Source organism: Protopterus annectens, chromosome 17.part0 (assembly GCF_019279795.1).
Source record: "Protopterus annectens isolate FY-2018-M chromosome 17.part0, PAN1.0, whole genome shotgun sequence".
Classification (NCBI taxonomy): Eukaryota; Metazoa; Chordata; order Ceratodontiformes; family Protopteridae; genus Protopterus; species Protopterus annectens.
Window position 1 is genome coordinate 557,138,972 of NC_056751.1, and position 24,769 is coordinate 557,163,740.

Here is a 24,769-nt window from a genome sequence, read left to right on the forward strand (position 1 = left end):
CAACCTGTAACCATAGATTACCCTCAGACTCCTCCTGCTTCTTGCTGCAAATACTTAGCACCAGGGCCTCCCTATCATGGTAAGGTTTCATCATGTGGACAGGGTACAGCTTGTGCCCCTGCCTCCTGCCTAGCAGTTCTACCATGTAGTCAACATCACTGACCTTCCTTACTACTTTGAAGGGTCCCTCCCAAGTTGCCTGCAGCTTGTTGTGTGTCTGACAGGAACGAGAACCATAAAATGCTGCACTACAGCATACTCTCTATCCCAAGCATTCCTGTCATACTAGACCTTTTTCTGCTGTTGGGCTTCTGCCAGGTTCTCCTGGGCCAAGCCCATGAGTTCCCTGAGCCTTGTCCTGAGGTTTAGGACATATGCCACAACAGACTCCTTGTAGGATTCACACTCACCCTCCCACTCATCTCGAATCAAATCTAGAGGCACCCTCACCATATGCCCATACAACAACTCAAAGGGTGAAAAACCTGTGGATTCCTGGGGCACCTCTCTGTAAGCAAACAACAGATGGGGCAAATATTTGTCCCACTCCCTCTTAAACTGGTCTGCAAATGCCCATAGCATGATCTTGAGTGTAGAGTTTAACCTCTCAACCAGACTATTAGTCTGGGGATGGTAGGGGTGGTTTTTAGGTGCCCCCCCCCCCCAGTGCTTCCACAGACAAACCAGCAGGTCTGACATGAAATTGTCACCTCTGTCAGTCATTATTTCTTTTGGGAAAACTACCCTGCTGAAAATCTCTAACAAAGCATTTGCCACCTTTTCTGCCTCAATGGACGACAATGCCACTGCCTCAGGGTATCTGGTAGCATAATCTACTAGCACTAGGATATACTTCTTCCCTGTGGAATTTGGGGTACTCAGAGGTACCATGATATCCATAGCTACCCTCTGAAATCGCTCCTCAATCACAGGTAAAGGTATCAAAGGAGCTTTTACCTTGTCCCCTGCCTTGCCTACCTTTTGGCACTGCTCACAGGTCCTGCAGTACCATGTTACATCTCTGGAAATCCCAGGCCAATAAATGTTTTGCATAATCCATGTCTTTGTATGTTTTATGCCCATATGACCTGAAAAGAGAATATCATGGGCTATGGTTAGAAGTGCCAGATGGCAGGCTCTGGGCACTGCCAACTGCTGTATTCTCTCACCCTCTAGCCCTCCCTCAGGAGTCCACTCTCTATACAGTAACCCTTAGTCCCACTATACAGATTCCACTTTTCCTTAACAATCAGGTACCTCAATAGCTACTTCCCTCAGGCCTTTTAATGCACGGTGTGAGAGTTGACCCTGTTTCAACTCTCTTGGTAACCCTTCCCAGCTCCCCTTCCACAGGAAGTCTAGTACCTCTGACAGTGGTGCTTCACTGTCAGCCTGGGTACTACTACTCACCTCTACCCTTTGCAGTCACTCTGTCCAAGGGAACACCAGCACCTACAAGCAGCTGTGGCACCCCTTCAGTCTCATTGCTACAGAATAGCTACTTATCTGAAGTAAGCACCACACCAGTCCTGGCCTCAAGTCTGTAGTCTGTGTTGGTCTCCTCCATGCTACCAGACCCACATGCTTGTCTCCAAGCCTAACTGCATATCACTGCATGCACACAGGGTACTGCATTATCAAAATCATTCCTTATCAGGACATCTGCAGGGATATCCTCAAACACATCTACTTGCTGGCTTCCTTTTCCACCCTCCCAGTCAAGGTGAACCCTAGCCAAAGGTATTTGGAATGGTGGCCCTACTAAAGCTCTGACTGGAATAGAGTGCCCAAGCAAGTAGTGCTCTTCTTTAACCATTGCAGACTTCAGAGTGGTTAGGTTGGAGGCTGTGTCTCTCTTAGCAGTGGCCTCTTTCCCATCCACTAAGATAGTTTATAACCTTTTTTGGTAGTTTGGTTCCCTTGTCTCCAGGCAACTTACTGCTGGCATTCTGTCATTAACATTTACTGGCTCTCCCACCTTTTTTCCAACCTTGCCTCTGTGGACATCTATATGCTACATAGGTTCATAGGTTCATAGGTTCATACTAGGCTATCTGCCCTAGGGCATTTATAAGCCTAGCCAGAGTGTGTTTGGCTTTCGCCACCCATTTTAAATTAATTTTGCTATGCCTTTTTTTGAGGTTAGTATACTGTGCCTCTGTCTAACAGTGACACAGAAGTGATAGCCGGGGTAAACCTACGATCTCCCATCCACTCATCAAGATTCCTCTTGAAGAGAGTCAATGTGGGACTCTGCCTAACCTGGACTGGGATTTTATTCCAGAGTGAAGGGAGCCTCTGGGTTATGAATCTGTCCCTCCAGCATGTCCTATTTATTTCAGTGCTGAGGTTCAAGTCTCTGAGCACGAGCTCGATGGGATTTGGATTTTCTGAGGTGCAGCATGTCCATTAATTCCGGGTTGGACATGGCTTTATACACCAGGCACAGATCGCCTCTGAGCAGGCGGTATGCCACTGAGTAGAGCTGGAGTTTCTTTAACCGGGCAGCATATGGCATCTGTTTGAGCCCTTTGATCCTCTTGGTGAGGTACTTTTGGGGTCTTTCCAGTTGCTGCAGGTGTCTGGTAAGGTACATCCCAAAAGGGCATTGTACTCAATTATGGGCCTGATGAGGGATGAGTAAAGAGGTATGATGACCTCCCTGATCTAGATGTGAATCCCTTCATGATTAGGTGAGCTATATAAAATGTTTTTCTAACCACTTTGGCCACGTGGTTGTCAAATGAGAGATTGCTATCAACTTGGGTCCCCAGGTCCCTAATGACTTCTTCTGTACTTAATGGATTACCACCTATGTGGTAATTTGTGGGCACTTTGTTTTTGCCAAAGGGGATGACTATACACTTTTTGGCATTTAGCTTGAGGCCATGGCTCTAGCACCAGTTGTCTGTTTCTATGAGGCCCTTTGGAGGATGCTTGTGTCGGCTGGAGAGTTGATTATGGCACCCAGTTTGCAGTCATCTGCGAACTTCACAGCCACAGTCCTTCCGTGTTGGCCTGTACCACCGAGAAATATATACCGAACAAGAGAGGTCCCAGGACTGAGCCTTGTGGGATGCCACTTGTAACTGGTTTGGAGTCTGACATGGCTCCAGCAATTCTAACCATGTGGGTTCTGTCCTTGAGCCAGTTTGCAACCCATCTAGTGACATAGGGTTTATATTTAAGCTGGTGAGCTTATCTATAATGCCCAAGTGGGGTATTGTATCAAAGGCTTTTATGAGGTCCAGGTAGGCTGTGTGGACCACCTTCCCTCGTCAATGGCCTTGGTGACTGTTTCAAAGAAATCAACCAGGTTTAAGAGGCAGGATCTGCCCTTAACAAAGCCAAACTGGGTAGGATCCAGTGTCTGTAGGTCCCCAATATCTTTATTTATGAGGTCCATGATGATCCTTTCCATAGCTTTGCAGACCAAGCTAGTCAGGCTTATGGGGCGATAGTTTCCAGGATCCGTTGAGGCACCACCTTTGTGGAGAGGGACCACTGTTGCTGCACGCCACTCTTTGGGTACATATCCTGTAGTAAGGCTAAGATTGAACAGTAGTTTTATGTTTGGGTTTAGCTCTTCTTGGAGTTCATGTAGGACGCAGCCTGGGACACCATCTGGTCCCATTGATGCTGTGTTTTTGCTTTGGAGAGGCGGCTCTTACCTGAGCATCTGAGATGTCAGGGGCAGCACTCTGTTGGGATAGATATTTGTCCTTTTGGTGGGGAGAGGGGGGAGACGTTTGCACTGAACCTGTCAGCTAGGATGTTGGCAATGTCTGTGGGCTTGGTGTATTTTTTGTCATTTTGGACTAATTCTGAGCATATCTGGGAATTCCCACCCAGGTTCCTAACATAACTAAAGAAAGCCTTGTGATTATCCTTAGTGTCCTGTGCAATTTTTCTCTTGAAGCTGGCCTTAGACGATTTTATGAGTGCCCATAGTTTTTTGCTAATACTGATCAGAGATGCCTTCCCTTTTTGGGATTTTGCTCTATCATGTAGTAGCTTCCTCCTTCTATTGTATAGTTTGTTTATGGCTGGGGTCCACCAAACAGGACGCCTGCCTTTGGAGGATTGGGTCTTGGTTTTATTTGGGATTGCATGATCCATGCATTCCTGAAGGTGTTAATAGAATGCGTTTATAAAGGATTCTGCAGTCTGGGCGTATTTTCCACAGGCCGGGGCTTTGAAGGATTTCTCCTCAGTTTTGAGTGTGAAATTTGCTTTAGAGAAGTTTTTCACTGTGGTTTTCTGGGCAGGGGTGGGGTCGGGATGTTAATATCCAGTGAGATTAGTTTATGGTCTGATCTTACCAGTGAGGGATACACTTCTGGTCTGGAGCATAGTGTCCCCATGTTGGTGATGATCAGGTCCAGTATGTTTTCCCTCTTGTGGGAGTGGTAACAAGTTGTTCCATAGCATTTGAGTTTATAAATTCTAGGAACCTTTGGGCTAGAGTGTTGGAGCTAGAGTAATGCTCCCAGTCTATGTTTGGGTAGTTGAAGTCACCCAATATAATGGTGTTTGGAGAGACCTTCATATTTTCCAGTATTCTCAGGAAGGCCAGTGGGGTTCCTGTGTTTGGGAGGGTGGTCTGTAGCAGGCTATAAACTGGAAGGCAGTTTTACCCACAGTTAGTTGCACATGGATAGTCTCTGATGCTTCGTGCTGTGCCACCAACCTGGAGGTGTGGGTATCTTTGACAAATATTGATACTCCCCCTCCTTTTGTGGTTCGGTCCAAGTTTTGGGGCCGAAAAGCATGGTATGAGGTATAACCTGGTAGTGCTGGGGTGCTCTTGGGAGCCTTGAACCAGGTTTCTGTTACTGCACAGATATTGATGTTCTCCATGCTAAGGAGAGTTTCGAGTGCGTGCATCTTGAGGTTTAGACTTCTTAGCCTCCAACCTAACCACTCTTGAGGTTTAGACATGGCCCCCAGTGGTTGCATTTAAAATATTTAACCCTTGGTCCTGGATGTGTACCTGGACTAGTGGCTTCCCCTGCTACTGATGGACTCTGTTGGGGCAGTATAGGCTGCCCACAATGGGTTCCCTTAGACCCATGAGCAGCACTGGGTATCCTTTTCTTGTGCAGTGATGCCCTGCTTGCTAGGTATAGGTCTCCCTTTTTCTGCAACTCATCTGCTGTGTTACATTCCCTATCTGCTAACCAGATTCTCAAGTCCTTGGGCAAAGTGCTAAGGGTGTGTTCCCTCACCAAAAGGTCTACCAGCCATTCAAAAGTGGTGACCTGACATTCACTCGCCCACCTATGAAAATAAGTGCTTAGTTCAGCAATATATTCACACAAACTTTCATCTACTTTGCATCTATGCTCACAAAATATTGTCCTATAGGCTTCAGGTGTTAACTTAAAACATTCAAGCAATCAATTTTTAACAGTATTATAATTTAAGCAATCAGTATCAGGCAATTTAGAAATAGCAATTACAGCTTTACCATGGAGTAAGGGGGTCAGGAACCGTACCCAGTGCCCTTGGTCAACATTATACTGTTTACATACCCTCTCAAACATATGAATGAAACTATCAAAATTATCACCCTATGTAAATTGTGGAAGAAATTTACTGACCCTGTGAAGAGTCAGCATCTCCTTTTCATGTTGCCTCTGCCTCTCATTGTCCTCAGCTTTCAGACATCTCAGTCTCTCAGCTGCTTCTATTTCCAAATGTTTGGCCTCTAGTTCAAGTCTCTTTAATGCCGGATAGATTTTTAAATCCTCTGTGGAAAGGTTGAAATTTTCATTTTCTGAGAGTTGTACCCCCCCCAAGGCCAATCTGATTGTCCTCCTGGTTGCTGGTCTGTGATGCAACTGTGCCCAAGGCTGCAATCATCTCTGCTTTAGTCAGGTTGGCATGCCCCAGGCCTTTGGCTTGGCACATCTCAGTCAACTGGCTCCTTTTCAGCTTACCATGCTCCTCTGCTGACATCTTTACGTACTACCCCTGACTAACTAAGCTAACAAAAAAAAAATAAAACTATTGTGGTATGAAACTCTGCATGTCCACTGTGTGACTGATTAAGAGTGCAAACACCTTCTTTTGTGACCACTGTTTACAGGCTGCAGGAATTTAATATTCACACCACTGATACCAATTAATATGTGATGTGGATATCCCACCACTGCCCACAAATTAATATGTGACACCTCTATACTGGCCCTCTATTCAAGGAGCCTCAATCCTCACCACTGGCAACAGTGGGGGATGTACACACTAGGAGGATGACAAGTACACACAGTAATGTGCAATTTCCCTTAAGAGGACACAGAGATCATAGTTAGTCTGAGGCTGATTTCTCCCTCTTTCTCCAAATGCCAAATAAGACTCCTCACTGGCACAGCTGTAGAGTTGAGACCTCAGCTGAGTGGCCAAGCTAAGCCCTCCAGCACCTTCTCTGTCCAGCCAGTGCTTCATGTCCCTGCCCAAGTAGCTGGCTGACATACACGCACACACACACATACACACACACACACACACACACACACACACACACACACACACACACACACACACACACACACACACACACACACACACACACACACACACACACACACACACACACACAAGGTGAAGCCTAGCCAAAGGTATTTGGAATGGGGTCCTTCCTAAAGCTCTGACTGGAATAGAGTGCCCAAGCAAGTAGTGCTCTTCTTTAGCCATTGCAGGCTTCAGAGTGGTTAGGTTGGAGGCTGTGTCTCTCTTAGCAGTGGCCTCTTTCCCATCCACTAAGATAGGTTATAACCTCTTTTGGTAGTTTGGTTCCCTTGTCTCCAGGCAACTTACTGCTGGTATTCTGTCATTAACATTTACTGGCTCTCCCACCTTTTTTCCATCCTTGCCTCTGTGAACATCTATATGCCACATGGCCCAAGTGGTTGCATTTAAAATATTTAACCCTTGGTCCTGGATGTGTACCTGGACTAGTGGCTTCCCCCGCTACTGACGGACTCTGTTGGGGCAGTCTAGGCTGCCCAGAATGGGTTCCCTTACACCCATGAGCAGCACTGGGTATCCTTTTCTTGTGCAGTGATGCACTGCTTGCTAGGTATAGGTCTCCCTTTTTCTGCAACTCATCTGCTGTGTTACATTCCTTATTTGCTAACCAGATTCTCATGTCCTTGGGCAAAGTGCTAAGGGTGTGTTCCCTCACCAAAAGGTCTACCAGCCCTTCAAAAGTGGTGATCTGACATTCACTCGCCCACCTATGAAAATACATGCTTAGTTCAGCAATATATTCACACAAACTTTCATCTACTTTGCGTCTATGCTCACAAAATGTTTCTCTATAGGCTTCAGGTGTTAACTTAAAACATTCTAACAAGCAATTTTTAACAGTATTATAATTTAAGCAATCAGTATCAGGCAATTTAGAAATAGCAGTTACAGCTTTATCATGGAGTAAGGGGGTCAGGAACCGTACCCAGAGCCCTTGGTCAACATTATACTGTTTACATACCCTTTCAAACATATGAATGAAACTATCAAAATTATCACCCTCTGTAAATCTCTGCTTTAGTCAGGTTGGCATGCCCCAGTCCTTTAGCTTGGCACATCTCAGTCAACTGGCTCCTTGTCAGCTTACCATGCTCCTCTGCAGAGATCTTTGCCTGCTCCCCCTGACTAACTAAGCTAACAAAAAAAATAAAACTATTGTGGTATGAAACTCTGAATGTCCACTGTGTGACTGATTGAGAGTACAAGCACCTGTTTACGGGCTACAGGAATTTAATATCCACACCATTGATACCAATTAATATGTGAGGTGGATATCCCACCACTGCCCACAAATTAATATGTGACACCTCAACACTGGCCCTGTATTCAAGGAGCCTCAATCCTCAGCACTGGCTACAGTGGAGGATGTACACAATAGGAGGATGACAAGTACACACACAGTAATGTGCAATTTCCCTTAAGAGGACACAGAGATCATAGTCAGTCTGGGGCTGATTTCTCCCCCTTTTTCTCCAAATCCCAAATATGACTCCTCACCGGCACAGATGTAGAGTTGAGATCTCAGCTGAGTGGCCAAGCTAAGACCTCCAGCACCCTCTCTGTCCAGCCAGTGCTTCGTGTCTCTGCCCTAGTAGCTGACACACACACACACACACACACACACACACACACACACACACACACACACAAACACACACACACACACACACACACACACTCACACCCGGGAAAGGCTGTCATAGGTTTACTGGCTATACCCCCTTCTGCCCAGGCTATAAGGTAGTTTTTCCTGCCAACAGCCACTACATATCATCTACTTTAAGTCCCTTAGCAAAGGGTATCCAATCTTACTGCGTAATGTTACTGTAAATCCAAATGGTAGTTTGACCAAAAGTAAGAATATTAGGAGTGGCCCACAGAATCACCAAATACATATGCAAGTACTCTCAGAGCTTAAATATGTCTCACAAAATATCAGCCACAAAAATAGGTTTAAATTTATTTAATGATGAATAATAAAAGAACAAGAAAATGCTCAGTAAATCATCACAGTAACTTCAGAGTTCAAAATTACAGGAAATATTTAAAATGACATTGCAGGACTGTCTCAAATAAATACTGAAACCATCTAAACTAATCTTTACTATATTCCTAACTATATCTAATAGAATTTGCTGTACCCTAGTTAACTTATTTACAGCAAGGCAAGTGCAGATGTGGTCATCGGATGTTTCCAGGTCAAAAGCAAAATACAAAATGCCCTGTCTCTCCCTCTCTCAGAGAGTTCTTAAATTAATATCATATATTACTGTTGGGATACTTGCAGCATGCCATCACTTTTTGTCACTTGACTTCAGTTCCCAGGCTCAACAACCATTGCTAGAAACTGCTAGCATTTACCATCTCCCTGTGAAAATACATAGCCTTCAGATGTTTGCAACTGCTGGAAGACTGCTACCCCAAAACAAAACACGTGCAACACATAGCTCACAAAGCCAGTGTGCCGAACAGTCATAGCCCTTAAGGCTAAACAACACACCTGATACACTTGTAATAGGTGACTCTATCATCAGGCACACTGACGTCCCGCTCACCAGGCTGAACAAGGAGAAGGTCACAGTGAGCTGCCTGTCGGGCGCTAGGATCTGCCACATAACACAAGCACTCAGGTCACTCCAAGGCAAGTACAAATATGACTCAGTCATTGTCCATGCTGGTGTGAATGACCTGAGACGCACCTCCCTGGACTACATGAAAAGAGACATAGAGGAGCTCTCTGAGCATGTAGCTCAGGCCGGTATGACAGTAGCATCTTACCCTCACCAAGAATGATGCCACAATATGAAGACAAGATGATCAATTTCAACAATTGGCTTAAGTATTGGTGTCATTCAAAGGGGATCCAATGCCTGTCAGCCTGGGATGACATGCTCGACAAGCCACGATGCTTCGCTAGGGACGGCTTGCACCTGTCACCCCTGGGCTTTCGGATATTGGCAAAGGCACTTGCTACCCTTTTTTAGGCAAGGCTCAAAAGACAAACCCACCTCCATAGGTATCACAAGGGATAAGAAACTAAGAGTAATGCTACTCAATGCCAGAAGTCTAAACCTCAAGATGCACGCACTCAAACTCTCCTTGGCATGGAGAACATCGATATCTGTGCAGTAACAGAAACCTGGTTCAAGGCCCCGAGAGCACCCCAGCACTATCAGGTTATACCTCATACCATGCTTTTCGCCCCAAAACTTGGACCGAACCACAAAAGGAAGGGGAGTATCAATATTCGTCAAAGATACCCACACCTCCAGGTTGGTGTCACAGCACGAAGCATCAGAGACTATCCATGTGCAACTAACAGTGGGTAAAACTGCCTTCCAGTTTATAGCCTGCTACAGACCACCCTCCCAAACCCAGGAACCCCACTCGGCCTTCCTGAGAACACTGGAAAATATGAAGGTCTCTCCAAACACCATTATATTGGGTGACTTCAACTACCCAAACATAGACTGGGAGCATTACTCTAGCTCCAACACCCTAGCCCAAAGGTTCCTAGAATTTCTAAACTCAAATGCTATGGAACAACTTGTTACCACTCCCACAAGAGGGGAAAACATGCTGGACCTGATCATCACCAACATGGGGACTCTATGCTCCAGACCAGAAGTGTATCCCTCATTGGTAAGATCAGACCATAAACTAATCTCACTGGATATTCACATCCTGACTCCACCCTCTGCTCTGAAAACCACAGTGAAAAACTTCTCTAATGCAAATTTCACACTCCTCAAAACCGAGGTGGAATCCTTCAAAGCCCCCGGGCCTGTGGAAAATATGGCCCAGACCGCAGAATCCTTTATAAACGCATTCTATGAACACCTTCAGGAATGCATGGATCATGCAATCCCAAATAAAACCAAGTCCCATTCCTCCAAAGGCAGACATCCTGTCTGGTGGACCCCAGCCATAAACAAACTATACAATAGAAGGAGGAAGCTACTACATGATAGAGCAAAATCCCAAATAGGGAAGACATCTCTGATCAGTATTAGCAAAAAACTATGGGCACTCATAAAATCGTCTAAGGCCAGCTTCGAGAGAAAAATTGCACAGGACACTAAGGATAATCACAAGGCTTTCTTTAGTTATGTTAGGAACCTGGGTGGGAATTCCCAGATATGCTCAGAATTAGTCCAAAATGACAAAAATACACTGAACCCACAAACATTGCCAACATCCTAGCTGACAGGTTCAGCACAACCCCTCCCCACCAAAAGGGCAAATATCTATCCCAGCAGAGTGCTGCCCCCCCCCCCGACATCTCAGATGCTCAGGTAAGAGCTGCCCTCTCCAAAGCAAAAACACAGCATCAATGGGACCAGATGGTGTCCCGGCTGCATCCTACATGAACTCCAAGAAGAGCTAAACCCAAACATAAAACTACTGTTCAATCTCAGCCTTACTACAGGATATGTACCCAAAGAGTGGCGTACAGCAACAGTGGTCCCTCTCCACAAAGGTGGTGCCATAACGGATCCTGGAAACTATCGCCCCATAAGCCTGACTAGCTTGGTCTGCAAAGCTATGGAAAGGATCATCATGGACCTCATAAATAAAGATATTGGGGACCTACAGACACTGGATCCTACCCAGTTTCACTTTGTTAAGGGCAGATCCTGCCTCTTAAACCTGGTTGATTTCTTTGAAACAGTCACCAAGGCCATTGACGAGGGGAAGGTGGTCCACACAGCCTACCTGGACCTCGCAAAAGCCTTTGATACAATACCCCACTCAGGCATTATAGATAAGCTCACCAGCTTAAATATAAACCCCTATGTCACTAGATGGGTTGCAAACTGGCTCAAGGACAGAACCCACATGGTTAGAATTGCTGGAGCCATGTCAGACTCCAAACCAGTTACAAGTGACGTCCCACAAGGCTCAGTCCTGGGACCTCTCTTGTTCGGTATATATTTCTCGGAGGTACAGGCCAACACAGAAGGACTGTGGCTGACCAAGTTTGCAGATGACTGCAAACTGGGTGCCATAATTAACACTCCAGCCGACACAAGCATCTTCCAAAAGGGCCTCATAGAAACAGCAACTGGTGCCAGAGCCATGGCCTCAAGCTAAACGCCAAATAGTGTATAATCATCCCCTTTAGCAAAAACAAAGTGCCCACAAATTACCACATAGGTGGTAATCCATTAAGTACAGAAGAAGTAATTAGGGAACTGGGAACCCAAGTTGATAGCAATCTCTCATTTGACAACCACGTGACCAAAGTGGTTAGAAAAACATTTTATATAGCCCACCTAATCATGAAGGGATTCACATCTAGATCAGGGGAGGTCATCGTGCCTCTTTACTTATCCCTCATCAGGCCCATAATTGAGTACAATGCCCCTTTTGGGATGTACCTTACCAGACACCTGCAGCAACTGGAAAGACCCCAAAAGTACCTCACCAAGAGGATCAAAGGGCTCAAACAGATGCCATATGCTGCCCGGTTAAAGAAACTCCAGCTCTACTCAGTGGCATACCGCCTGCTCAGAGGCAATCTGTGCCTGACGTATAAAGCCATGTCCAACCCGGAATTAATGGACATGCTGCACCTCAGAAAATCCAAATCCCATCGAGCTATGCACTCGAGAGACTTGAACCTCAGCACTGAAATAAATAGGACATGCTGGAGGGACAGATTCATAACTCAGAGGCTCCCTTCACTCTGGAATAAAATCCCAGTCCAGGTTAGGCAGAGTCCCTCATTGACTCTCTTCAAGAGGAATCTTGATGAGTGGATGGGAGATCGTAGGTTTACCCCGGGTATCACTTCTGTGTCACTGTTAGACAGAGGCACAGTATACTAACTTCGAAAAAGGGCATAGCAAAATTAATTTAAAATGGGTGGCGAAAGCCAAACACACTCTGGCTAGGCTTATAAATGCCCTAGGGCAGATAGCGTAGTATGAACTTATGAATCCATGAACCTATGAACATAAAACAATAAAAACACTTACAAAAAAATGCAGAAGGCTCCCTAGTTTTAGACATCCTGTCTCCTTTCTGCATTGAAACTAACTTTTATGGCACAGTTCTAAAACAATTTAATTTCAACTAATTTTACTGATGTTTTGCAAGTTAACCTTCTATGTGCCAGTCCCCACTATTAAAACATATACATTTATGCAATTACAATAGTTTATATACTTTTCTGTTCTAATCCAGCAGAGTACACTCTGGTCACACCTCTAAGCTCAGCACTGCACAAATCCTTTTCACACACAATTCTGTTCCAGTAGTTTGATATACACATGATGTACAATTCTAATACATTTGTAACTCAAGCATCATATTGACATGCACAATTGATATATAATTATTTACAAAATTCCAGATAGCTGGGCTGGCAGTATCTCCTTCTGTCACACTTCTATATAAGTCATATTAATATTCTTAAATGACATATAATTATTTACAAAATTCCAGCAAACTGGGCTGGCAATATTTCGTTTTGTGACAATTATCACATTAGGAGTCTTAATAAATTACACATTTCCATGTATTTGTAAGGTTATTGAGGAACACAGCTTGATTCTATCTTTTTTCCTAATCGTTTCATTGAAAAATTTAACAACTAAACATTAATACATGACAATAGAAATATTATAAAACAAATATAAACAGCAACTAAAATAACTGTTTACAATGGTGTCTACTATGAAACAAAACTAAGGATTAAAGTCACTAAATAACAGCATATATTTGATTTTCAGACTTCATATCCTTCAGAAAATGCATGTTAACACAAATTATGTTAGTGTAACAACTTTCTAAATCTATAAGACCAATATTTAAAATTTGTCTCTATTTTTGGGTCTTTGTCCCCCCATTATGTTGGGCTTTGTCCAGATTTCTTGCACTAAGAGGATGAGAGGTATGATTCTATTCTAAAGGAACATGAAGACCACATTCCATTTCAGTCTTATTTTCATACAAAATATAGCAAGACCAATATTGTTACAATGGCAACGAACAATTTTCTTATGACATTCAATTACTGCTATGTTTCTCTTTTGCTTCTCTTTGCTTTCACCACAGCATCCATAATATCCTTCTAGAGGGTCTTTAGATTTACTGCAGCATTAGCTTCCTACCTGCCTGGATGAACTTAGATGTAAGTGTCTGGGGTGAGTTATACAAATTCCTACCATCATTCCTCTCAAGTACCACAGTGCTCTGTTTTGGGCTCATGGTTGTCTTCTTTGTACATATTCCCATTAGGAAATTTTATTCAAAGAAAAGGTTTAAGTCATCACTGCTATGTAGATGTCAATCTAGTCATTTGTACCTCTTCTTCCTTCAGGATCATATGTCTGTCATTAACTCTCTAGCAGACTATCTGGACCCCATCCAGTCAAGAATGTATAGTAATTGTTGAAGCTTTATGAATTTGAATTGTTCAGCTATAACCCCCTGTATCATTTATGGGATGAGTGTGAAATTAGGCTGCTCCTTATTATTAAGGTGTGAGACCTTAGTGTCATCATAGACACCAGACTGGCACTAAAGGACAAGGTGTCATCTGTGGTTAGGAGATCCTGCTATTATCTAAAGAGCACAACCTGAATCAAACACCTTTTTCCACCTAAGGAGCTCTCAGTGATTGTTTATATTCTGTTTATATCTATAATATTATAATATAATATTGTTTGGGTCTATCTGAGATGGTCGACAAGCCATTTGATCGACTTTTATTTGGTCGACAATTCATTTGGTCGACAAGCAGTTTTATGTGGGGGGCTGTGCCCCCCACACCCCCCTAACTATATATATCAACTCCAGGGTTGCACAACATTGGGAAGGGGGCAAATCTGCCTGTCGACCAAATGAATTGTCGACCAAATAAAAGTCAATCAAATGGCTTGTTGACAATCTCAGGTAGACCCTATTGTTTATATCTATACTTGTCTTTCAGCTTTTCCCAGTTAGGGGTCTTCACAGTGGAACTCTAGTCCGCTAATGATTGGCAGTAGATTTTTACGGTGCTGAGTTGCCAGCCCGACACCCAACCTTCAAAGAAGGCAAACCCATTCATGCATGCACCTACCTGCATGTCTTTAACATCACTCGACCGCAGGGAGGACATGCAGACTCCACACAGAAGGCTCTCCAGCCAAGAATTGAACGGGAGAACCTCTTGCTGTGAGGCGACAACACTAACTGCTGCACCACCGTGGCCTATACTATGTTTTTTTTTTTTGATTGAATAACAAATGCATCAATTTAAAGTTCAATGTCAGTCTTCATTTCACACAGCTTGCCTTTCTGTACTATACACAGCTTGCTGTTTCTGTATCGTACTTCCTCTAAAAATCACCAAGTGCTCATTTTGAACACTTGTTATATGTATTGTATTAGGGAAAGTAGATTAAGAGTACATGGTAGAAGAGGTAAATACACCAAGGGAATCCACAGTATCCAAGTGAGAGTTATGAGAGAAAGTGAACACAGTTTGAGGTTACATAGCTGACCTTAGGCATAGGCCAACTAGGCAGCCGCCTAGGCGACAGTCTAGCAGGCGCACTTTTCCAGTAATCTGGATGCTGTAGGTAGACCAAGATGGGGGCTCTCTGGGTGGTGGGCACTGTGGAGACCTTTCGACTTGGGTACCAGTTGACCAAAGGCCAGCCCTGGAGGTTATGTACAGAATGGCTAAACAAAGGTACAAGGAAGGGATATTTCACAGAAGGACTAGTGGGTGACTGCAGTAGGTTTCCTAAATTGCTAGTATAAACTTTCCTCAAATACAGAACTAGAACATGTGACTCATGTACTATTTAATAAATAATTGCTTTCTTTATAAATGCATAAATAATCAGAAGTGTTAAGTTCTGCCTTCAATTTTGTTACAGCTGTTTTTGTCCCTCTGCACTTGTCCTGCTTACCAGGTAACAGTTGGCTGGCTGCCTAGATTGCTAAAATAATTTATCCTAAAGGTCTACAACAGAGCAAACAGCCTTTGTTTATGCTTAGTTGTAGAAGTGCATTCTAGTTGTGAAAATATGCAGACTTTGAAATTATATGTTGCATGGCAACCAGCTCCTGATCGACATTTTGTACCCTTAAACAGTACTAAGCATGACTTAGTAAAACAAAGAACAGGAAGCTGAATGTTCTGTTTCAGAACCAGATGGAGAAACTAGGCAACACATTAATAGCCAAAGGCAACTAGAAACTGTTCAGATCAGTGAATTTCTGAAATATGTGCATTTGAAAATGATGTGGTCACTTTCATGTGAAATCTGTCACTCCCTCAACATACCTAACACATAAGTCAGTAAAAGGAATGCTGTAACAGCAAACTGCAGTGCATCATCAACTACACTTGATTGCTTGTATTGATTCAGTGGATACTAGACTATTAAGAATATTAAGTATTTATTGGCAAACCTCTGTATAAATTAGTCTTTTGATGACATCTTAAAGTCCAAACCTCTTTTGCAATTCTCATTACTGCAGTGGTGCAGTGATGTCCTCTACCTAATGCAGTGCTAAGATGTGCTAGGCCTTCTGAGGAGTAATTTGTTTGTCAGGATGAGAATGCCAATGGGTACTAGTTTGTTTTTGGCACACCGTATGTTGTTAGCTATTACACATGATATATATACTGCTTACAGGTTTTTCTTTTCTTTTTTGCTAGAGTACTAGTTAGTGTCTCTTGAAGCTGTGGGCAGTATATTGCAGCATGTGATGAGGTCTACTACTTTACTACAATTGTTTATATCCCACTTGCTCAATACCTCATCTACTCAGTTCTGACAAAATTGCCTTGCCCTGAATGTTTGGGGGACAGACCTCCCCAAGCCCCCATTTGGGGGGTTTGTCCCCAACCCCCTTACTTCTGCGTACCCACTCCAAGGTGCAAAAGTCTGACACTCTATAAATCTAAGAAATAATAAACAAAACTTCACCACCAATCTCTGCACTTTACTCTTTCTCTTTTAACCATATTTCTTTTAATAGACCTATGTCAACTTTATTTTCCTTTAATGCAGTCCTCTCTTTTTTTCTGTTTTGCTTAAAACGTTGATATTAGATTTTTTTTTGGTGGAGAAGGGGGTTACATGACCTTCTGAAACTTGTGACATCAGCTGCTACCCACATCTAATCTGTAAATTCACTCTTTAGGTACCACATAGTGACAGATCTGGCATTTGGAAGTGGCTGGCCTGTGACACTGCAGCTGTAACCTTCCTTACCATTTTTGTTTATGCCACAGCAGTGCGGAGGAGGGGGGTGGATGATATAGTATATAAAATGTGGAGTGTGTACATATGCGTCTAGTAATTCTTCTGCCACTGTGAATGTTAGTTTGCTACCCTAATGTTTCTTCTTATCAGGATAAATTGATTCACTGAATATTACCCAACAGAAGGTATACCATCTATAAAAAATACAGTTGATGCTAAAACTTTAAAACAGCATGTTTTCCCCTTTCCTTAGAAGAAATTACTTTTATTCTGTTTGTATTAAGTGAGGAAAGGAGTGTACAGCAACTTGCATGCACGGTGTGGGAGTCTTCCCCCATTACAAGAAAGCAACAATGACCATTTTCCTGCTGGTCCTGTTTTTGTAGACACATATATGTTCATTGTTTTTTCTATGCTGATCAGCTTAGACTACTTCCTATAGTGTCGTCCTTAAACAAAAAGAGATCAAAGAAACAGTTTGTCAACCCAGATACTCCGTTTTCAGAATGGGCTTCAAGCAAAATTGTCTGTAAGGCAGGCTGGTGAACTAAGATATGCATTGCTATACGGAACCTGAGTTAGCAGTGGTGAACTCATATACAATTTGTTTCAGTATAGAAGCAAAGAACACCATTTTAACTGTTTAAATGAGCATAGCATTAAAGCCCACCTCCCAATCTGCATTAATTATTTTGGGGAACTCACAGTATCCCTATATTTAATTTCAGAAGATTAACAGGGTACAGCTCCAAGGGGGAAAATGGCTATTTTTGTTTTGTCTGGGAACTTCTAGTGATGACCCTGACTGAGATAACAAATCAAATTCTCAAAAACGTATCTATCAGCAGGTTGTGTGAGCACAGATGGTCAAAAACTGTTCAGAGTAATGTGCTGTGTCTACTGGTGAAGGACACACTATAGAGATAATGTTTGACAAAATGGTAGAAGCTTTTAACTGTCAACAAGGAAAGACTACAGATATTTGTTTCAGAGATACAGAGTGTAGAAGAGGAGAGGAGAGAATATTTGACAAGAGTGGCTGAGCCCTTGAGATATAAATAAAAGGAAATAAAGGAGACAGGAGGTAAAGAGAGAAGTGGTTATTGTAATGACCTTGAGCTTGTCAGTAGATAAGGAGAGTGCAAACATTTATGTCACTGCTACTCTACGAGTGGTTTTAAGTGGGAGGTACAGAAGTCTGAGAGAGGAACACAATATAAATCAGCAACAGAGGTGCGGGGAAGGCTGCATTGTGAGGCTCTGGCAAGATAGTGGTACTTTTTCATGCAGTTAGGAATTATTGATGCTTATTTTGTTAGAGAAGTAGCTTGGGGGGGGGGGGGCATATGAAAATACAGACTGTCCAAATTCAGCTTTCCTGTAATATGCTGGAATTAGCACAGGTTTTGCCTTTCTTTTTTCCTTTCTTAATTTTTTTGTGAGGATCGGGACTGGAGATAGTGGCTGATTGATTTTTTTCATGCAGAATATATATATATATATATATATATATATATATATATATATATATATATATATATATATATATATATATATGGGTCTACCTGACAACACCGATGTGCTAAAACACCGACAACGAAATCACCGACACCACAAAACCAAAAGTTCAGAAACATGAAACGTCACATACCCGACAAACCACAATCCCAACACTCAACAAACAAAACAAATCCCCTGTCCAAAAAGCACACACACAACACAAGCACACCAAAAACCTTACAAGCCTACACTGAAACTTACATACACAACTATCTATGCACTAACCTTAACCCAAACCCTAACCCTAAGGTCCGTCACTATCGCACACTCACCTAACCCGCGCCCTAACCCTAACTCACTTAACCTACCCCTATACCTAACGTCTGTCACTATCACACACTCACCTGACCCGCGCCCTAACTCACTTAACCCGCCCCTAACCCTACAGACCATCGCTATCGCACACTTACCTTACCCGCACCCTAACCCTGACGTCCATCACTACCGCATACTTACCCACTAGTGCTCATTTGACATGTCGGTGTTCTCAGCATCGGGATTCTCAACTGTTGGTCATCTTCGTTGTCGATCTTCCGATGTCGGTCTTCTCGTCATCGTTTCAACCTTTTAGCATTATCAGGTAGACCTATATATATATATATATATATATATATATATATATATATATATATATATTTTTTTTTTTTTTTTTGCTTGCAGAAATATAGGGGTCTGTGTTCATTTATTGATGAACTATGTTCATTCATTCATTCAAAGACAATATTCATTTACACATTTCCTGCATTATCTGATGGGGGTTGGTCTTGTTCAACATCAGTCAGTAAAGCAGTTTGTTTGATGAAGAATGACTGTTATAAAAAAAACATGGTGGGACAGAGGGGGTGGACATAGTGATCTGGAAGCAACAGTGGATGTGCCCTTGCCACAATGAGGCAGCATAGCTCAGGGAGCTATGTGGGCTGTTGGCTTCAGAAACTGAGAAAGGCTGGTCCAGTTGGAAGAAGAGACCATTCGACTTAGGTGAACGAACTTGAAAAGAATGACTTTGTGTAGGCTAAGAAATGAGAACAAGAAACTTCAGGTGGGTGAGAGCAGTGGATGACTGAAGACCATGGCTTCTGTTGGTGTAATTGGCTTATTAGTGAAGGTACACAGTGAGGGACAGATGGGTAGGGAGCCAGCAGAAGAAATACAGCAAGACAGAAGCCTAAAACAAGCAAAGTGTCCGGGAACAGAAGAAATTGTGAAATAGGAGGGTGAGTGGTGTGCAGTTCTGATAATTAGGATCTGTGTGGGGTGACAGTAATCAGGATTTGTGTAGGGTGACAGGTATTCGATTAGAATCAGCAAGCAGAGAAAAGCTATAGTTTAAATTTAGAGAGGGAAGTAGGCAAGGATATGGACAGGAACAACATTTTGGAAATGATGCAGTGGAGACAAAGGGTAAAAAGTAAACTTTGAGGGTAAAGGTAAGGGAAATATGAAGATGAAGAGCATAATGGCTCTGATGGGGAGTTAGTGCCTGAATGTTTTATTACAACAAGAATTTGACAGACTTGGAAGGAGAAGAGGATGAAGGAAGAATAACTGGACCTGACATTGGACAGCACAGCTCAAGCCCTGATAAATGTGGACAGAAAGTGGAAGCATAGTTCATATGTCACTGCACTTGGGGGCAGTGGCACAGGGTGTACAGGATATGGGAATTAATTAGGTGTAAATTGGAAAGCTTGTTAGCTTTTCCAGAGGTCTATTACTGCCTCCTGTAGATGAAGTTAGAAAAGGCAGGATAAGAGAATAATAATCTGAAGTGATGTAGCTCTAGAGAGAGGAACCGTATGATCTGTGATTGTATAAGATGGACCACATACACCCGAGGAAGGTAAATTGGTGCTGGCAGTAGGCCTGAAAGGGCATATGGGATCTTTGGTTCCTATAACAAGGTTTTAGAATTAGTGATGGAGCATTTATTAAATGAAGGAGGAGGACCAGATAGGGGAAAAATGTAACATGGTAAAAGGAAGACATCTGAGGAAGTGAAGACTGATGTAGTGAAGGGTAATGAAGAATATTTAGAGCCTCACTAATAAAATGAGGACTGTGTTTGTTTGCATTCCTTAAGCATGAGGACTTCAACACTCTGATTAAGATGGAAAGTGGAGCTATAGGGAAGATATGAAATGGACCACAGTGTTACTTGAATTTAACTTGAGACTGTGAAACTAGAAGAGGATGAATGAAGGTGGTCTATGTCTTTATAAGGATATGATATGCAGGGGAAGGTAGCAAGAATAAGGAAAGGGAGGAATATCAGTGATCCTGCCACAGTGTGGTTCCTAAAGGAGAGAAGTAATAGTGATCCTACCGCAGTGTGGTTCCTGAAGGAGAGGAGTGATAGTGATCCTACTGAAGTGTGGTTCATGAAGGAGAGGAGTGATAGTGATCCTACCGCAGTGTGGTTCCTGAAGGAGAGGAGTGATAGTGATCCTACTGAAGTGTGGTTCCTGAAGGAGAGGAGTGATAGTGATCCTACCGCAGTGTGGTTCCTGAAGGAGAGGAGTGATAGTGATCCTACTGCAGTGTGGTTCCTGAAGGAGAGGAGTGATAGTGATCCTACTGAAGTGTGGTTCCTGAAGGAGAGGAGTGATAGTGATTCTACCGCAGTGTGGTTCCTGAAGGAGAGGAGTGATAGTGATCCTACCGCAGTGTGGTTCCTGAAGGAGAGGAGTGATAGTGATCTTTCCACAGTGTGGCGTATATTCCATGGGGTATGAGATGAAGAGTAGGACTACAATTTATTTATTTATTTAGTCATTTGGATATGTAAAACTATCCATAGTAAAATGAATTCAACTATATAGAGGTGACAAAAGATCCATTAATCTCATTATGATACATAGATTGAGGCAGACGTGTCATTAGCTATTCTAGCATGCCTGGTGCAATCCCTGATCTAGTACCCCCTTCAACTCTAAGCTAAGGAGTAAAAAAATTGTAATCAGTCACAGAGTGCTACAGTGTATGCCACACACAGAAAGCTAAGCACTTCAGTTATTAAGAAAAAAAATCTGCCTTTTTTTAAAATGTCGCAGACTGCTTGCTACATTTGCAAGCATCTGTTGTATGCATCTGCTACAATTTATGCCACATGCACAGAGCTAAAGTGGTCAGTTCTAAAAAAATCCTTTATAAACTGTAACAAACTGCTTGCTACAATGTAGCATGCAGCTCCTACAGTTTTGATACACACAGAATGCTAAGCATTTCAGTTTTGATCACAAATGCAATACTGGCATTTGAATGATGGCAGTGCACTGCACTGAAGACTGATCTGCATCTGCAGATTGTGCCCCTAGTACTTTTTACCTGAGTTGACGGTCCCTATTCATCCCATCCTTGGTATGTTCCTGGACAGAGGAAGATATAAACAATATATAAAATAAGTGTGCAAAAAGAGTTCTTAGTTGTGCTCAAAACGATCCTTGTATTAGTAAACTTTCAAAGAAATGTGGGTGAAGAACGTTGCTGTAGAAAAGACTAGCTGCGTGTGGTAGAACAGAGGCATAGCCGCATTTTGACAAAGAGAGTGCACAGGTACTCTTTAAAGGTACAAGATTTCTTAATTTACCTGAGAGAGAGAGAGAGAGAGAGAGAGAGAGATAGAGTAATTGGGTTCCAGACTTTGGCCACATTATGGGAGCAGAATGCACTTCATGTATGTTATGAAACTTCTGTTGTAGCAGTGGGCATTTGTGTTTGTGTGTGTGTGTGTGTGTGTGTGTGTGTGTGTGTGTGTGTGTGTGTGTGTGTGTGTGTGTGTGTGTGTGTGTGTGTGTGTGGTGGGGGGTCCCTGCAATCTCTGCAGCAGACTGACATCCAATCCAGAATTATTTATGTCTTATATCTGCTGGTTGCTGGGATATGTTCTGGCTCCATAGTGACCTTGAAGAGGATAAAGCAGGTACTGGAAAATGAATAAACGAACAAATAAACTAAAATTCTACAACTACGACTCTTTATTTTAATAATAAATTGAAATATCTTTTGCCTTTGGTTGCAATGGTGCCTGCCCTGAAAATCTCATAATTTGGTTAAGACATTTTCTACTCTGGGAGTCATTTCTGTTGCACAGATTAATAAAACCCTGACAATGTTGCAGGTGACGTAGGTAGGTTTGACTAGCATCTCTGGTGTCTGTAGCAGCTGGTCAGGGATGATGAAATTAAACAGTGCCAGCTAAACCTCAATAGGGGAGGTGAGGCAGGTGGCTGTGGCTGACCACATGGATGACACCTAGTGGTATGTAGCAACTGTGAGTTTAGAGGAGTTGTTGGGGGGGGGCTCCCTTGTGGAGACGGTAGGCTGCCCACCAGGTTTAGCATACTCCTACTCCCTCCTAACCAGCTGTCACTAGGGAAAGAAGGCTGATGGAGGCTCCAGAGAATTGAATGGGCTGTGGTGCTCTTATGTAGCTCAGGAATACTCAACTCCCATTCCACTGGAATGAATGGTCCAATGGGAGAAGATAGAGGAGCCATTTTGCAAGGTACTGGGTGGAGCAATAAAAGAAAATATATATTTTTTAATCTGAGCATTTGAGAGCATTAGAAAATGTAGGAATCTTAACTTTTTCTGGCATGACCAGGTGAATAGTAGCCTGGTGTTGTGTTAAGGAGTTCTGCCTTGAAAAGTACAAAATAATAATGAAGTATTTGTTTAAGCCCATTACAGCTGTTTGTGATGCAGGTTAGACAGAAACTATAATGGAACTGGAGTGTTTGATCCCAGGTTAGACATAACAGCATCATTTATTATTATAAAGTGACATTTTCAAAGACTGATGTAAATTTTGTTGGTTCAAACGTGTTTATGTATAATTATCCTGGCATAACTAAGACCCATCAAGGGTTTACATCAATTAACTTTACAAGTTGCATTGTATAATTACTTAGATAAATCCTCCTCGTGTATACTTCATCTTGTTATAAAACACAAAGAGGTAAGTTTCATGAAATATGTATTTGAGGTGAGGATGATGACAAGAGCAGTTCTCTATCAAAAATTCAGTGATGTTTATCTTAATTTAATCTAGAAATACAAATTGGGGAGAGAAAGGAAACACATGAAAAATGTTTGAAGTAAACATTTGAAGTTAGCTTACTTTCTGGAATGAATTTGGGGAATATCACACATGTGCAACTTTTATTCACTAATTTACACATTTGTAGACAAGTCTATTATCATGGCATATAGAAGCATGTATCTTGTACTTCCTGTAAAGTGTATGGTGAAGATTATTTAAAAGATGGCGGTTTTCTGTTTGATACTGATGCATTTCAGTATGTGTAGAAAGTAGCCCCCAAGCATATAATCTTATTTTCCACACATTTTAAAGCCACATGATTATATCTATTTTGCCACTTTGACCATATCTCTGCCATGAATGCCAGATGAATATAGCTTCAGCACTGGCTTTACATTTATAGAGTTTCAGCCCCTGAACACTAGTGTTGACAAGGTAAGCCTGCAAAAGACACCTATTTCATTTCAGATCATCAAAAAAACACTGACTGGTTTAGTGACTTCCTTACAGTCACATAGTTTGTGAGTGAAACTAAGGGACTCAAACTAAAGACTGCTGGAACAAGCTTATCAGCTGATATCATTAGTGATAAACCACATTTTTAGACATTGGTTTGTATGAAAATTAACACCATTCACCTCTTTCTTTATCAGTTATGCTGCATATATCTAGATTCAGAAGTCTCTTGATCTTGTAGGCATCATTGATTTCCTTTGAGTTTATCAAAGCTGGTTTGTAAGATTTTCTGCTCTGCCTCGCAAATCATATGCAAACAAAAAAGGCCAACCACACGTCACAGCTGTAAAGCCAAGCAACAGTTTCCTGTTCTGCTCTTTATTTCTAGCAGCACACAGGATGTGCAAAAGCCACTCGCTGTACGTACATTCAGAAGACAGCTGTGCTTTTTCATTTTGAGAGAGGGATTTTGGTGGAAAGCTATGGAAAACACAGAACAGCAGCAGGAACTTATCATTGACGTGAGCAGCCAGGAGCAAGAAGAGACTGTGATGGAAACAAACAGGTAAAACACATACTGTTTTATTTTTTCCTTCACCTTTCTCCAAGCATCCCTTCAGCTGCATGCTTAAATGATTTCAAGCATTATCAAACTAAAATTAGAGAGAAATGAAGCTGAAGAAATTGATATACTTGGAACACTGACAATTAAAAACCCACTCTTAATCTAGTCACTTACCAAAATTCAGTGTGTACCACTGTTTGTGCAGAATACTTGTTTCAATGACACAAAGCATCAGTTAACAAATAACTGTTAGAAAAACAACATATTTGTGTATGCCAGCCAAATCTATCTGCACATAGAGTTTTAGTTCCCAAAGTACTCAGGAATGATTAATATGAAACATAAAGCTTTGGAACTTTGGACAGGAAGTAATAATTCATATGCGACATCCTTATATTT

The 24,769-nt window shown here is 42.3% G+C and overlaps 1 protein-coding gene across 2 annotated transcripts in view; it reads left to right on the forward strand.

Moving 5' to 3' along the window:
• The first annotated feature begins 24,192 nt into the window (after positions 1 to 24,192).
• The window catches only part of LOC122791600 (non-muscle caldesmon-like), a 1,000,623-nt gene continuing 1,000,046 nt past the window's right edge, over positions 24,193 to 24,769 (forward strand). Inside the window, exon 1 of one of the 2 annotated variants that reach the window (XM_044059382.1) lies at positions 24,193 to 24,370. In XM_044059382.1, the coding sequence (XP_043915317.1) occupies positions 24,288 to 24,370 (83 nt within the window). In that variant the 5' untranslated portion in view covers positions 24,193 to 24,287. The remainder of the gene's footprint in view (positions 24,371 to 24,769) is intronic. The other variant, XM_044059381.1, reaches the window with a different exon arrangement.